Here is a 15,250-nt window from a genome sequence, read left to right on the forward strand (position 1 = left end):
GAGTTTCAGCGTTTATTTGATTTGTAGTTTTTCTCAAATGAAACTTGAATGTTTTACTGTTGTCTCGTGTTTTTTTTTTTTTTTTTAAACATTCAACAACCGCAGAGAAATCTCAAACTAACCAAATTAAAGTCAGATGCTTGACGACTCCAGACCTGGACAATCTCATAAAGGTGATTCGCAGGACGCTCGTTGTAGCGGCTCAGTGCTTTACATTTATGTCAGGAAAAGGACTATTTGTATCTAAATGTAACTTAATGCACACAGAACAAAACAGAAGTAGATTTCAGAAAATAAACTGCTTAATCGGCCATGTTTTAGTAAGATTTAACGTTACAAAATGTTTGTGTGCCTGCTTTTGTGTGTTTAACTGGAATCGTGTCCAATAGATATGTTTTAAAACAGTGGGTAATTCGTTCATTGATTTGCTTAGTCTACTTTGTGATTCTGTTGACAAACATGTTTATAGTGCGTTCTATTCAATGTGGTCAAGCTATGCTGGTTTAGATCAGTCATACTTCTGTAATATCAAATTTTATTGTGTTTATAAAAAAAATGGAGAAAAAAAAACTTGCTTCCTGAAATAATGCGAACAGTCACTGTTTGTCTTGGTGAATGCATAGTAAACAGGCAGGACAACAAAATAATGCATCTTTGAGCTATTTGTGCTTTAGGCCTAATTGGCCTCCCGCTGTCTATTATGCCGTTTAATGCTAAAGAAACAACAATATTGTCCACAGCTCTGAATTTGTTTTTTTTTTCACTTGTATATTTGAATATTTCTGTGGCATTGGCATTTCTGTAGTATAGAGCTTTGCAAAATGAAATGTTTGCTTTGTTCAAATATCCACTGAAATGCTCTTCTTGGAAATTTGTATTTATTTCCTTTAAAGAGAACGTAAAGGCCGGTATTCCAGTGATTGTCGTGTTTAGTCCGACACCTGTTTAAAGCTGTGAAATGAAACCGGTCCAGCTAATGAAGCCTTGCAGTGAAGGGGTTTTTCATGCTAAACTGCTGTGCAGGTCCAGAATGGGTGCTGTACTACTTCTACACATGATATTAATTTGTCTGAAGCCACTGCAGATGTTTCTGGGGAATAAGGTGTGTGTGTGTTTATGCTTGTGCGTTTTAGTGTGTGAGCGAGTGGCTTGCATAATGACCTGAAAGAGCTCTGGGAAGTCACCCGGTTTGATGGGTCTTGCGAGTCTAATGAATAATGTAACGGATGTGCTGTGTAACTCCCACTCTTCTCTCTGCTTTTTCACTGCCGTCGCCCCTTGTTATGTCCTCCTTCCCTCTATTTGTAAGGTTTCTGTCTATTCGCTTCTTTTACCATGTTTTGGTCTATAGTCGTATCGACTTGCACTTGGGGTTTTATGTAGATTTCTGCTGTTACAGTGTGTTTGTCTGTTAGTTTCAATCCGGAGAAAGGAAATGTGGTAAGCAGACCACGTCTGTTGCACCTTTCTTATTTTGGTTTACTTTTTCATTGGGGGATATGGATATATATATATATATATATATATATAATATTATATATATTTTATTTTTTCTCCTTATATCAACCCAAACCATATCCTATGTGTTATGACTTGTGTATAACTTCTAATAAGGAAATGATCATGTAGTTAACTTGAAACTCTTTTCTCAATACCTCAGCATCTCTCATTCAGATAGGAGTCTGAACCCCCCCTGAACCTTGAAAGCCTAGAATTGCAAATTTGCATATTATTTTGGACTCTAACCATTTTTATTGTCGTGTCAGTCCCTTTGTCATTAATTTTGCCCTGCACTTCAGCATTGAACTGTTAATGTCTTTCCGCCTTTGCTTTTAATGTCACACTTTCACTGTTCACTGATCTGAAAATCCTGAAAGTCTTTCCTTTTGTGGTGCTCTCTGCAGAAACATGTGCGGACACATACACTGATCATCATCAGACATAGATTTATCAGTAATATTTTTCGCTGCCACAGCAGTATTTCACTGGGTAAAAAGGGTCTAAAAACACATGGCCTAACTTTAAATTATACCTGTACCTTTTGTAGTAGTATTTGTGGATTACATTAAAATGTTAATTGAAAACCGTGCTTCATGTTGGTCTATTTCTTTCATTCCTGGTGTTCTTCCACTGCTATGACTTGGTTATGCCATGAACACTTTCTCTTCCGTCTGTGTCTGAATGAGTAAAAGAGAGAAGTCTAAAGCACAGGAAGTGTATTGTCATGTGTTTCTACCATGTCATACCGGTTGGTTGGTCGGTCGGTTAGTTAGTCAGTCTCCACTATTCTGAGAAATACACAACACACTGTCCTTTAATCTCAACACTACACCTCCACAAATAATCCTGTGAATCCTGCATAATAGAAACTTTGCTCAGCGCAGACCATTTGAAGTCCCACAGCGGAATGTTTTGTTGAAGATGACTAAATTGTTCACAAGCACACTGTTCTGACTTCATTACTTCATTACTGTTAGTCTATCAGTTATTGGACAAATGTAAATCCCTTTTTAGCAAGGGTTTTAGATTCACTAATCTACTGTTCTGTTGTTGGACGAAGAGTCCAGATGTTCCACTGAGATGGCCACTGAGGATTTATTTTGTCCCGCCACACCAGCAGTGTGTTATTGTCACAGACAGCACTGAAGCTGGGGAATCCACTTCACTTCCTCTTTCAAACTAGGCCTTTCTGGCAAAAGTGCACATAATAACAAAACCACATGTCCAGACTGTGAGTGTTTGTTCTATGGAAGAAACTCATGAAGTCCAGAAGCATCTTTGGTTAGCTGATTGAGTGACATCACATTTATTGGGGGAAAAAAAAATAAAAATTCAGCTAGTCTTTGTGATGACCAGCTGAATGAGGCCGTGTGACCAGCCGAGACCAGTTAACCAGCTTATGCTGGGATGATTCAAGTTTCCCCTCAAAAGACTGTTATTGTCTCTAATTGCTGTCTTCTTTTGTCTTGCAGGGACAGACGAACTGTTTGAGGATAAATGGGTTTAAGGAACTACAGCGAGGTGTGTGAATTTTGTAATTTATTTTTTATTTTTTTATTTCTGTGAGGGTTATATTTAGGGGTTGGTTTAAGGGATAGAAAATATGATCAGCTTTATATCAAAACCGGTCTAAAGTTATGTATTTGAACTGAATGTAAAATTTCCATCTATTTTGATTGCACAGTTTTAACATTAACAAGCCAATAAACTTAATGTGATGTCTATGTATTTGTCAGTCATGCATAAATGAAATGGGTAAGAAACGGGTAAGACGTCTGCACTACAATCATGACAGTTTTATTACCTATTTACTTATCTTTGATTTTAAGTGCATTTATTTAAATTGCTTAGAATCCGCATAAATGTTCACTGTGAGAATTACATTTATTCAATTTAAATAGTAATAACATGGTTAAAATATGGCTAGATGTGTAAAAAGCAGTTGTTTAAAATGTTTCTTATTATATAAACCAGGTTATTGTGTAGTCAAATTCAGTTTATTAATTTGATTACAGAAATCTTACCTGTGTTTCTGACTGACAAATATGCATGAGAGTGGTTTCTGCTCCAGTTCCAGGTGTGGTTTCTTTTTTTTTTTTTTAGACTATGGAAAGTGTGTTATGCCAGCAGGTGTTCTCAGATCTAAATTGAGATCTGCAGATAGAGAATAGTGAAATGATACAGATAACTAACGGTGTATCATGAGTGGTCTCAGAGGGACGTTTTCTCAAAGGAAAGAGAAAGCTGTCATGAGAGAATGCCTTTCCTGTTTTTGACAGAAATGATTACTGTCTAGGTTACATACTTTAAACCAAACTGTGATTTTATTAGATATTTGAAATCATGTGAAAGTACTCTCCCAATAACAGTCATTGTTGTACAATAGTTAGCAACTATAACTTTATAACTGTATTAAATCGAGCCATTTTTTCGCTTAATGCATGGGACTAAACTGGCTCTAAAGTGATAAAATAAGTTTATGTACCAGGTGTAATTTATTTTTTTCCCTCACAATTTTTTTTTTCTCACCTGTCACTCTGTATGGCTTTGCTCCATCAGATACAAAACAATGTATCTGTATCAAAAATCAATGAATCAAAAAATATATTTATAAATATAACAACATTTGTGTGTGTGTTTATTTATTTATTTAATAGAGGTAGCGCCTCTTGGAATTTTAATTCCCTGACTTATGTCATAAAGAAATACTTTATTTGTATGGTTTTGTAATATCTGTGTCAAATATTTCCTTATGTGTCATGGTAGATGGGATTCTTATTATAATATTTGATTACAGAAAAACGGTTTTTAACATGTTAATGGATTAAAACATAAGTAACAGGCTGGATGTACAGTAACTTTACATCTTAACACATCCCCTTTTTTACAAAGCAGATCATATATTTTGTTTGTAGCCTATAAAACAGCTTTGTAAATAGGAAGACTTAATTACATGAGGATTCTGAGTGGGATTTTTTTTTTTTCAGCGAGCCAAGTGACTTAAGACTCGACTCAGACTCCAAGTTAAAGACTTCTGAACACATGTTATAATATCTCATACATCATACTCGTCCTGCGGCCTTGTACCTACAGCCAAATCACAGCCGTGCTGATATACAGCCATATCTCACGTCTACTTGTGTGATATTGCATTTATACAACAGTTCGACAGCACCAGTGTATAAATACATAAAATAACACCGCCGTGTTTTTAAAAACCCTCTTTTGTGCGAACTACTTCCTTCCGCCATGGATTCATATCAAAGTTTGACAGTTAAACAGCTGAACCCAAGCCTCGGTTACTAATTCCAAAACTTCACTTTAGAACTACTAACGAAGGAACGTAGAGTTGCTTCGTTGAAAGCTTACTGTATTAAAAGCAGTGTATTATGTATTGTAGATATTGAGAGGGAGATGGACTGAGCGAGTGTGATTACCTGCATCTGATACAGCATTCATTCTTCAATCTCATATCACAATAAACAGTTTGAATATCTGCTGAGGAAAGCGTTATCTTTAGTTGTAATGTTAATATTCTTTCATCTGTTAAGGGTGATTTTTGCTGCTCGGTGCGTTTGTTTGTTACATCAAGCTGTTGAAACTAAAAATAACTTGTTTATTTTTCAAAGTAAAAGTCTTTACTGCTGACTCGCTCATAAAAACAGTCTCTTGTTGCCATCTAATGGCAGAATAATGTAACTAAAATCACCATCACAAACACTGTTTCGCAATGCATAAATACTATTTATATTAGGGCTGCACGATTATGACAAAAATCATAATTGCCGATTAGTCCCTTGATTGTAATTGCGATTATTAATAACGATTATTTTGAACAGATTTATGCCATTTGTTTGAAGCTGGATCCCTTTTTTTTTTTTTTACATAAAATATATAATTTTAAAAAAAGGCTGAAAACACTCTTCCTGAACTTTCAAATTACAGTAACATTTTACAGTACAATTTATATTATAAGGGCTCCAGACTAATATTCCAAAGCAGTGGCACCAGCACCTGATTTGGTGGCACTGAACATGTAATATTACAAGTTTTGTCTCTTAGAAATGCACATTAGAGGTGCACATTTTATACATAACCAAAAGTACAGCAACTCATTACCATGGTAAGAAAGTAGCCTAACTATATGGTTTCTATGGTGTTTGCATTTGAAAAACAGTAATTATATTCCATTACTCCTTTAACATATTTAGTATATTAATAATACTCAATATGAATATCCTAGTTTTCTGCCACCGTACCATTGTTACCGTTTGTGTTACTACAGTAAGACTATGGTAAATGTGGGTGATTTGTGGACTGAAACGTCTTCTAACTGGATCGTTGTTGCAGTGTTGATGAGAAGAACAGCTCCGATTTATTTGGCTTTAAATTAAAGAGACGTGATTTGTACTGGAGAACTCTGCGCTGAACTCGACTGCTTCTTACTTGATTTCACAGCATTGTTTAGTGCGTGATCGCTACTGGTCACTGTAATAAAGGCATGCGCTCTAAGCTCACGCTGCGCTGTTTTCTTTTGAGGCGAGCGGATAAAAACGCGCAGTTCAAACGAGTACCGCTATTTTTGATCAGCTTTTGACATGTTTGGCGTTTAACACATATATCATGCACAACAGAGTGACAATGACTATCAGTTAAACACACTGGATAAAATACATTGTCTGAGTTTGTTAAACCCCGCGCTGCAAACACCTCTTAAATGGGCGTTTTTAATTATTTATTTTTGTAATTGTGGCTTTGAACGATTATGTAATTGTGGCGTCTATAATGTAATCGCGATTTAGACATTTTATTAATTGTGCAGCCCTAATTTATATAAAAAATTATTTATTGACGAATAATGTTTAATAAACTACAACAACAGCTGAACAAAAGTTGCTAGGCAATTCAGTCAAAAGTACAAAGGGTGAGGTGCTCTCGGGCGGCTTCATGAGTGCAGAACGTCTGCTGACCATCTAGAGCTCACAGATCTGAAACGTCAAAGCAAATTTTCAAATAGATGTTATCTTTATTAACAAACTGCATATTTGAACTATAAGTACATTCTCGCCTAAAAACCTCTTAAAACCACATTCTGTGACACACAAACAGTAATATTTATAAAATGATACTGGATTTGGGTGTCCGTCATGATACTCGCTGTAAGAAGTACCGCAAACTGAGTGATGCGATTACAGACTGTGAAACAGCTTTTGGAGTTCTGATATCACTCTAATATTGCACTCATATCAGCCAATCAGATTCGGTGACCAGAAAGATCTGTTGTATGTGTGTTTGTATGATACAGGTGCATCTCCAAAAATTTGAATATCGTGTGAGGTTTATTTATTTATTTTTTGTAACTTTCAAAAAGTGAAACTTTCATATATTCTAGATTCATTACATGTAAAGTAAAACATTTCAAAAGTGTTTTTTTTTTTTAAATTGATTAGAGCTTACAGCTCATGAAAGTCAAAAATCCAGTATCTCAAAATATTAGAATATTTAAGTTTGTTTCATTAAATGAGTATCCCAACAGTATAAATTCCGGGTATCTCTTGTTCTTTGAAACCACAATAATGGGGAAGACTGCTGACTTGGCAATGGTCCAGAAGACAATCACTGACACCCTCCACAAAGAGGGTAAGTCACAAAGTCATTACTGAAAGGTGTGGCTGTTCACAGAGTGCTGTATCAAAGCATATTAAATGCAAACTTGACTGGAAGGAAGAAATTGGGTAGGAAAAGGTGCACAAGCAACAGGGAGTCAGTGAATGAAGAGTCACCACGCTCAGACGTCTTCAGGAAAAGGGCTACCAAGCCACTTCTGAAATGGAAACAACATCAGAAGCATCTTACCTGGGCTAAGGAGAAAAAGAACTGGACTGTTGCTCAGTGGTCCAAAGTCCTCTTTTCAGATAAAAGTAATGGCTCGTTTCCTCCGAGCAGTACGGGTCAGTACAGTACAGTATGGTACGATTCGGGAGCGAACACCCTGATCCAGCTTGCGTTTCCACTGCCAACAGTTTCCAGGCCTTTACTTGATAGGTGTGGTGTATAACGGAAAGTAACGATCGATGATAAAGCACGACAATAAGCACAACTCTGCCTCTTTTTGTTAAATGTCAGTTTTAATGAACGGTATCAGCCATTGTATAAGTACAAAGTATAAGAGGCTTATATAAGAGCAAATAAAGACAAAAGCAAACAATTCAGTCAAACGTATGCTCCAAAGTCAGTGCTGTACTACAGTAAAGTTCAAAATAAATATATAAAGTTAAACATAACTTCATGGTCAGCCAAAACGATATGACCAGGAACAAATAATAGATTCATGAGACCACAATTATATATATATATATATATATATATATATATAATTAATTAGTGCTGTCAATAGATTTAAAAAATTTAATCTCGTTAATCAGTCACGGGCTGTGATTAATCATGATTAATCACAAATTTAAAATACTAGGATTTACCTGTAAATGTGTTGAAAAAGAAATGCATGAAACTAGTTTAAGGAAACAGAACCTTTCACACTTCTGCCAGGTATGAGACATAATCCTTATTTTATCATTATTATTCTTTTGTTATTATTCAGCCTTTATACTGGCAATAAAATGTATACTGGGATTGAAGCGATTTTGGCTTGGTAAACATTTACCCAACTATTATCAAAAGTATTTCTAAATAAATACAAAAAAACATTTTCTTGTGACCTTGCATGAAGTATTATGACAAAATGTATTATGAAGAAAATTGGATCTGTTCTGCAGCTGCATTAGAGCTAACATTAGCATCATGCTTCATAAGACAATTTATGAGATTAATAGTACACTTTTACTCAGAACTCACTTCAAACCACCATCGAGTGTTTGTAATAACTTCCTTTTACGATCACATGTGGAATTTGGTCATTTACGGTTGTTAAAATATGCTATTTATAGCCTTTTATATCGCTGCACAAATTAGCTTTTCAGATGTACATATTCAATCTCAAGAAAATCATATACAGACCATATCTATCGTAATCGTGTGTTTATTATCTTATATAATCTAGTGGCTGTTGTCATGTTTATTTCTGCTGCTCTGGCTGAAACTCACGTTGTTTGTGACGTTACAACCGCCTCTCTGTTCTTAAGTTGCCAGGTATACATTTCAAGTATAATACACATTAGTAAAATGATCTATTTTAATTTTTATTTGTCTATATACACTTTGAGCGGCCGCGGTACATTAAAAAAGTAGCTCAAACCGCAACCCACGGCTCTGTAATTTTTTCCCACGACTGTATTTTCAAAATAGCCCACTTGTGCCGCTATCGTTACCCTGGCAACACTGCCCTCATCACACAATGATAGATAACCTTCCGCGCTGCGATGACTGCAAGAAGTTAGGGTCAAACCTTATCAAACGATTAATCTGCATTAAAAAAATATTAACGCGTTCAATTTTTTTGATTAATCGCATGCGTTAACGTTGACACCCCTAATATTATATATAACATAATATAATATAATTTTTTCTTCTTTTTTTCTTTTTTTTTGTCTGTGCACTGATGTAAATAAGCCCAACACTCATGGACAGCAGAGCGGAACAAGTGAAGGAGAAGCTTTATCCCCTTGTGATGATTCTAGTCAACCAATCAAATTCACCCTTTTTGGTACCCTTCGCTGTGCTAGGTACCCCAATGGAAGGGTACCAAAGGTACAGTATGGTTCGCTAATTTGGTACCATTCACAACATCTGACAGTGGAAACGGACATAATTGCTTACCGTACTGTACTGAACCGTACCGCTCGGTGGAAACGAGCCGTAAATTTTGCTTTTTATTTGGAAATCAAGGTCTGGAGTCTGGAGGAAGACTGGAGAGGCACAGAATCCAAGCTGCTTTAAGTCCTGTGTGAATTTTCCGAAGTCAGTGATGATTTGGGGTGCCGTGCGTCTGCTGGTGTTCGTCCATTGTGTCTTATCAAGTTCAAAGTCAATGCGGCCGTCTACCAGGAGATTTGAGCACTTTATGCTTCCATCTGCTGACAAGCTTTATGGAGGTGCTGGTTTCCTTTTCCAGCAGGACTTTAGCACCTGCCCACAGTGACAAAACCATTTCCAAGTGCTTTGCTGACCATGATATGACCTGAACCCCATATGGAATCTATGGGATATTTTCAAGAGAAAGATGAGAAACAGTCGATCCAACAATACAGACGAGCTGAAGGCTCAATAGTGCCTCAGCAGTGCCACAGGCTGATCGCTTCCATGCCACAACTCACTGATGCTGGAGTTTGTGCTAAAGGAGCCCCGACCAAGTATTGAGTGCATAAATCAACATACTTTAAAGAACTTGAACTTTTTCTGTTTTCAAATCCTTGTTTTTGACTTTCATGAGCTGTAAGCTCTAATCATCATTTAAAACAAAAAAACTTTCGAAATGTAAAGTAAAACATGTAATGAATCTAGAATATATGAAAGTTTAACTTTTTGAAATAAGTAACCAAAAAAAGAGCTTTTTCACAATAGTGAAAGTAGTTTCTGTTTTTCTTGAAATTTAATATAGTTTAATGAAATTGTGGAAACTCAACTCTAATTAATTTAAGACTTCATTTTAAGGTTAATGAGTGGTGATGTCTTAATTTTGATGTAGGGAATCAAATTAAAATGTGAATTTGTGTTTATAATATTAGGTCAACATGATTCATTTCTTTTCGAAGCTAGTGATCTGTAGCTGAAATTGTGGAAGGAGGATATGAGGTTAACCATTCCTGTCCTGTTGTAGACCTCCTGCTGACCCCTCTCCAGTTGGGTCTGGAGTGCAGCGGCGTGTGGCCGAGAGGACTTCTGAAAGATGAAGTCCAGTCTGAAACAATGGCGGCGGCTCACCCTCGGCCTCATGCTAGTCTGGGTGCTGCTGTTCCTGGCGCTCCTCTCCTACTTCATGGAGTCCCGAGTGGACGACCCGCACTCAGCGGCTGCTCTCTCCTACACGGACACGCGCCGCTTGACCTCGCTGCAGGGCAACCCCCGCACCATTATGGCCACTCATTTGGGGCTTGCCACCTCCTCAACACCCCCTGCCTCCAGCAACACCCAACAGGAACAAAGCCAGGAGGAAAACCCCAGTGCTGACCCCCAGCCCAGTCCGCTCAGCCAGGAGGCCTACCCCTATCCCGACCTTCAGAGCCTGGCGGCATGGTCTGCATTCGGCACCCAAGATGTGGGCTCCCGATCAGCCCCTGTGAGTCGCAACCGTGAGAGACCGGAGTATAATCAGGATTCACCTCAACAGGATGAAGAAGAGGATGAGGATGAGGTGGTGGGAGGGGAAGAGGAAGATGAGGAGGAGGAGGAGGGAGATGAGGGCAGGAGGAGGAAGACTAAACAGGTGGCTGTGCGTGAAGACTCAGATGAGTACTACGTTCCCAGGTCAAAATCCGTAGTGCGCAGCCTGTGGAAAGGGAGTTTGTCCGTGGGCATGCTCAGTCCTCGCCTGCAGAGAGCTATGAAAGACTATCTGAATAATAATAAACACGGCGTGGCCTACAGGGGGCACCGGAAGGCGCAACAGAGCGGCCATCAGGTGTTGTGTGAGCTGAAGAAGGGCGAAAAGGTTCGGACTTTGGATGGGGCCGAGATGCCTTTCTCCCATTTAGGCTGGCAGAAGATTGTACCTACCTTACCTTTAAGCCAGCTCTACGGGCCAGGCTTCCAGACCTGCGCTGTGGTCACCTCTGCCGGAGCCATGCTTCACTCGGGACTTGGCAAGGAGATTGGTGAGTTAAAGTTGAAAAATGAAAGATTTCAATTTGGGAAACCCATCTACAATACCCTTAATAGTTTTATTGCTGTAGGAATAACCTGAAAATAACTATCAGAAAATTTGAGTGGCTTTTTGTTATGCATGCACAATATAATTCATACATTTTTAGGGTAGTTTTTACTTTATTTTATGATGCATGTTTTTGTTTGTTTTGTGTAAAGCACATTTGACAGCTTGCTAAATATTATCTTTGCCTAATTTAATAATAATAATAATAATAATAATAATAATAATAATAATAATAATAATAATAATAATAAATAACTGTTGTTGTTGTTGTTGTTTTTACTACATTAGGCAAAAGGCCAAGTAATAATTTTGAATAATATAAAAAATGTAAATGTAACGAGCACATTATCCAATCATATTTTTATTTATAATAATAATAATTTATATAATTTTTTTTTCTTTTACGTTTAAGCTTCTTTTGCCATCAATCCTTTAAATACAAATTTATTACATCTCAATATTAACATGCATTTAAAAATATTTTGCTTATTTTAATGCATATACTGTACTTTATGATGTTGTGATTCCTAAATTCACTAGAAGCATTAAAATGGTTTATTTTTATTTTATTTATTTTTTTTAATACAGAATACTTTTAAAATCTGATGTCTGCCTTTTTATTTCTTCCATAAAATAATAAATGAAATGCTTATCACTGATACAGCTTATCAGTATCGTTCAGATTTTTTATAGTTTTATAGATTTTTTTTCTCTGCTTATTGGTTTTATAAAATGGTGCACCAGAATGATCAAATTTTCTCTCTAATATAGTTCATTAGCCTGACTGTAGGCTGTTTATGTTTGCCAGGTGTCAGACTGTTTTGGTCGTGACTCATCCAGTCAGATTTCAGAGTCATAACTATTTTAGACTCCTTTTAAAAATGAGAAATTGACAATGGCTTAATATTTCCTTATGCGTTTTCTTTCTCTTTGTTTTTATTGATGCTTGGGATTCCTAGTTATCTTTTCCATATAGTCGCTTCAAAACCAGAAGATACGCCTAAAAGATGTGAAACTGGCCTGTGAAGAGAGGCCTTGTTTTTGGTTGAGTTTAGGAACCGTTCTATCGCTCCTTCTCTTCACTTGTGGGTTTTTTTTGTTTCCGTGGTGATGCCAGTTTCTCTGAAAGGGTCAGTGGGATACCGATGCCCTTTACGGTTACATAACCACAAGTATCACAGAGCACACAAAGAGCCCAGATTCTTCCAGCTTTGGCATCTATGGTGGCAGAGCGGTAGTGGGCACCGAGGACGGGTTTCCATGGTGATGGCACAGCTTTTGTTGTTTCTCAGGATAATGGTGACTGTGCTGTCTCATGAAAGCATTTGGTGGTGATGAGACAAATGGATTCAGTCATTTGCAGAGTAGATGATTTCGAACCATCTTTTCGATCACGATTCTAATTACATTTGTACTTGTACTCAAGGGCTTCCTCTCTCTCTCTCTCGCTCTGTCTCTCTTCATAATTGCACTAAATATCACTAAATTTCCCTGTGGAGCAATTTACTTTCCTCCAATATTTATATTTTACTGCCATTGTTATGACAGAGCTATCAGCATTTGTGTATATTATTAACTTTTTGCTGTTATTGAGGTGAGTCATAACTGTAGCTCTTATTGTTTTTATTCTGCCAGATTTTTCTTAGTCCATTGAACTGTATTTCAACTTATGTTGAGTGGAGACTTTTTTTTTTTTGCTGTATTGACAAATTTGAGTCTAACGGATTATCGGAAAAGTAGAAAAAATATACGATGTGGACTTAATATAAGCTGACTAATTTATTGGACAAGTCTGGTATTCATCACCAGAGAGAAGTCTGTCATTTCACTGAAGGATCGAATATGACTTTTTGATTTATGAATTTAAACGTTGTGGAATTTGGGGTACTAATTGACCCTTTGCAAAGACCCGCCCCCCTTAGTTACTGTTGCTATGTCCGACAAGCCATGCTGCTCATAGACCACATATGTTCTCATGCAATGAAAAATACATTGCGGAGCAGAGAGGAAACTGACAACACGCTGACAGACATGACAGAGCAGGTTACTTCTGGTATGAAACAAGGTCTCAGCTTTCAAATTTTCTCATTTAAAAAAATTCCAACAATAAATACTGTTTTGTGGCTGTTTAATGTGTCGTGACAGATCACTGTAGCTGCACACATGAACCGATCGTCTTTTCATATTTACTTAAAGCACGAAATAAACATAAATGAACATCAGAACGTATTTTATTTAAACTGCGGAAAGACGTTAAATGTAGTCGATCTGACTAATCATAATGCAGAATTTGCCATCAATCAAGCTATTTGCAAATGGTCAATTGGGGTGAATTTAATTTAGCAAAATTAGATGCCATTTTACTAAAATGGACAACAATTAAAGCGATAGTTCAACCAAAAAGGAAAATTTGCTGAAAATGTACTTGCCCTCACTGGCTTTCCAAGATTAAATGAGTTTTTCTTCTTAGAAAACAGATTTGGAGAAATGTAGCATTACATTACTTGCTCAGCAATGGATCCTCTACAGTGAATGGGTGCCGTCAGAATGAGAGTCCAAACAGCTGATAAAAATATAATCCACACAACTCCAGTCCATCAACTAACATCTAGTGAAGTGAAAAGCTTTGTGCTTATAAGAAATGGTCTTCAAGATTGCAGGTTTGAAACTTCGTTGAGGGAATCCAGAAGTTGCACCTTTTGTTGTTCATGAGTTTACATTATATTGGCTGTTTAGTTGCTGGAACAAGGTGTACCAAGACCAAACAAATCATTATAGTGTTCATGCCACTGATGTACTGCACTCTGTAATAGCTGCATGCAGCTGTATTGATTGAACTGCCTGCTTGTTACAGTTGTTGTAGAGTAGCAGTATTACTTCACTCACAATATATAAGTCTTGAATTGATTTTCCTTAAGTTTTAATTTTAGACTGAGGCCAGTTTTGATCAGGTTCTATTCCTCCACAGCCCCTTTAGCCTGTCTATTAAATTCAGCTTGTCTTGTCTAAACATTTCCCATCAGCCATGCCAACCTAGTGTGCCCTCCAAATATACTCAAGGACGAGCCAGAGAGCCAGCAAATCCACAGCACAGCCAAGAGCAGATCTGCCAGAGCTCTCCATGAGAAGCCTATCTCCGGCTCAGCTCATCTAAACCATATTATTTCTCTGAACATTCATCTATGCATTAAATAAAAAGAAAGGGAGAAAATAAAAAAAGGAAATTGTTGTTTTTGTTTTTGTTTTTTCAGTTCACTCAATGTTTTGTTTGGGGAAATGCCACTGTTATTAACACTGTAGTTTGTAGTTTCTAGCGTTAGTTTTTTCCATAGAGATTTCAGCTTTGATTCACATTACCGCTGCTATCATATGCAATGCTGTGCAATCTCTCTGTGGTTTCTTTTTTTTGGGCTCTAAATATGTCTACCATGCTAGTCTCAGACAAAACGCCTACAGACACCCACAGTCCGTTTTCTGAATGTCTGATGCATATTGCTCACCAAAGTGGGAAAGTATTTTCTCTTTCCTGCGAGCTCTGTGGTTGACTTTCTTTTAATCAACTTGTGGAAGTAAGAGCACACGTTGTTTAGCAGTCAGCATGCAGCGTAAGGTTTGTGGGTTAATTCACCAAGCACTCCTGAGAAAAAAACACGTCACTGGGTTTGCCAAAGCTTGTCAGGGTGGTGGCATTAAAACTTGAGATATATGGCTTAGTTCACTTATCTAATCGCAAGGGTTGCGATTTAATTAAATATAAGCATAGCATGTATTAGAGTCAAACTCGACACTGCATTTTACACGTGAGCAGCTCATGAATCCAGTGTTTTCAGTGTATCACAGCGATTTGGTCCACAGTAAAAGCTTCTCCACACAAAATTTATCTTTGCATGGGCTCTGATTTTGGTCCACTTATAGAGCTCATTA

At 37.2% G+C, this 15,250-nt stretch overlaps 1 protein-coding gene across 1 annotated transcript in view; it reads left to right on the forward strand.

Annotated features, from left to right (window-relative positions):
- The window catches only part of st6gal2a (ST6 beta-galactosamide alpha-2,6-sialyltranferase 2a), a 74,899-nt gene that overhangs the window by 32,513 nt on the left and 27,136 nt on the right, over positions 1-15,250 (forward strand). Inside the window, exons 2-3 of the mRNA XM_058786917.1 lie at positions 2,973-3,021; positions 10,277-11,270. Coding sequence (XP_058642900.1) covers positions 10,346-11,270 — 925 coding nt within the window. The 5' untranslated portion in view covers positions 2,973-3,021; positions 10,277-10,345. The remainder of the gene's footprint in view (positions 1-2,972; positions 3,022-10,276; positions 11,271-15,250) is intronic.

Source organism: Onychostoma macrolepis, chromosome 09, assembly GCF_012432095.1.
Source record: "Onychostoma macrolepis isolate SWU-2019 chromosome 09, ASM1243209v1, whole genome shotgun sequence".
Classification (NCBI taxonomy): domain Eukaryota; kingdom Metazoa; phylum Chordata; class Actinopteri; order Cypriniformes; family Cyprinidae; genus Onychostoma; species Onychostoma macrolepis.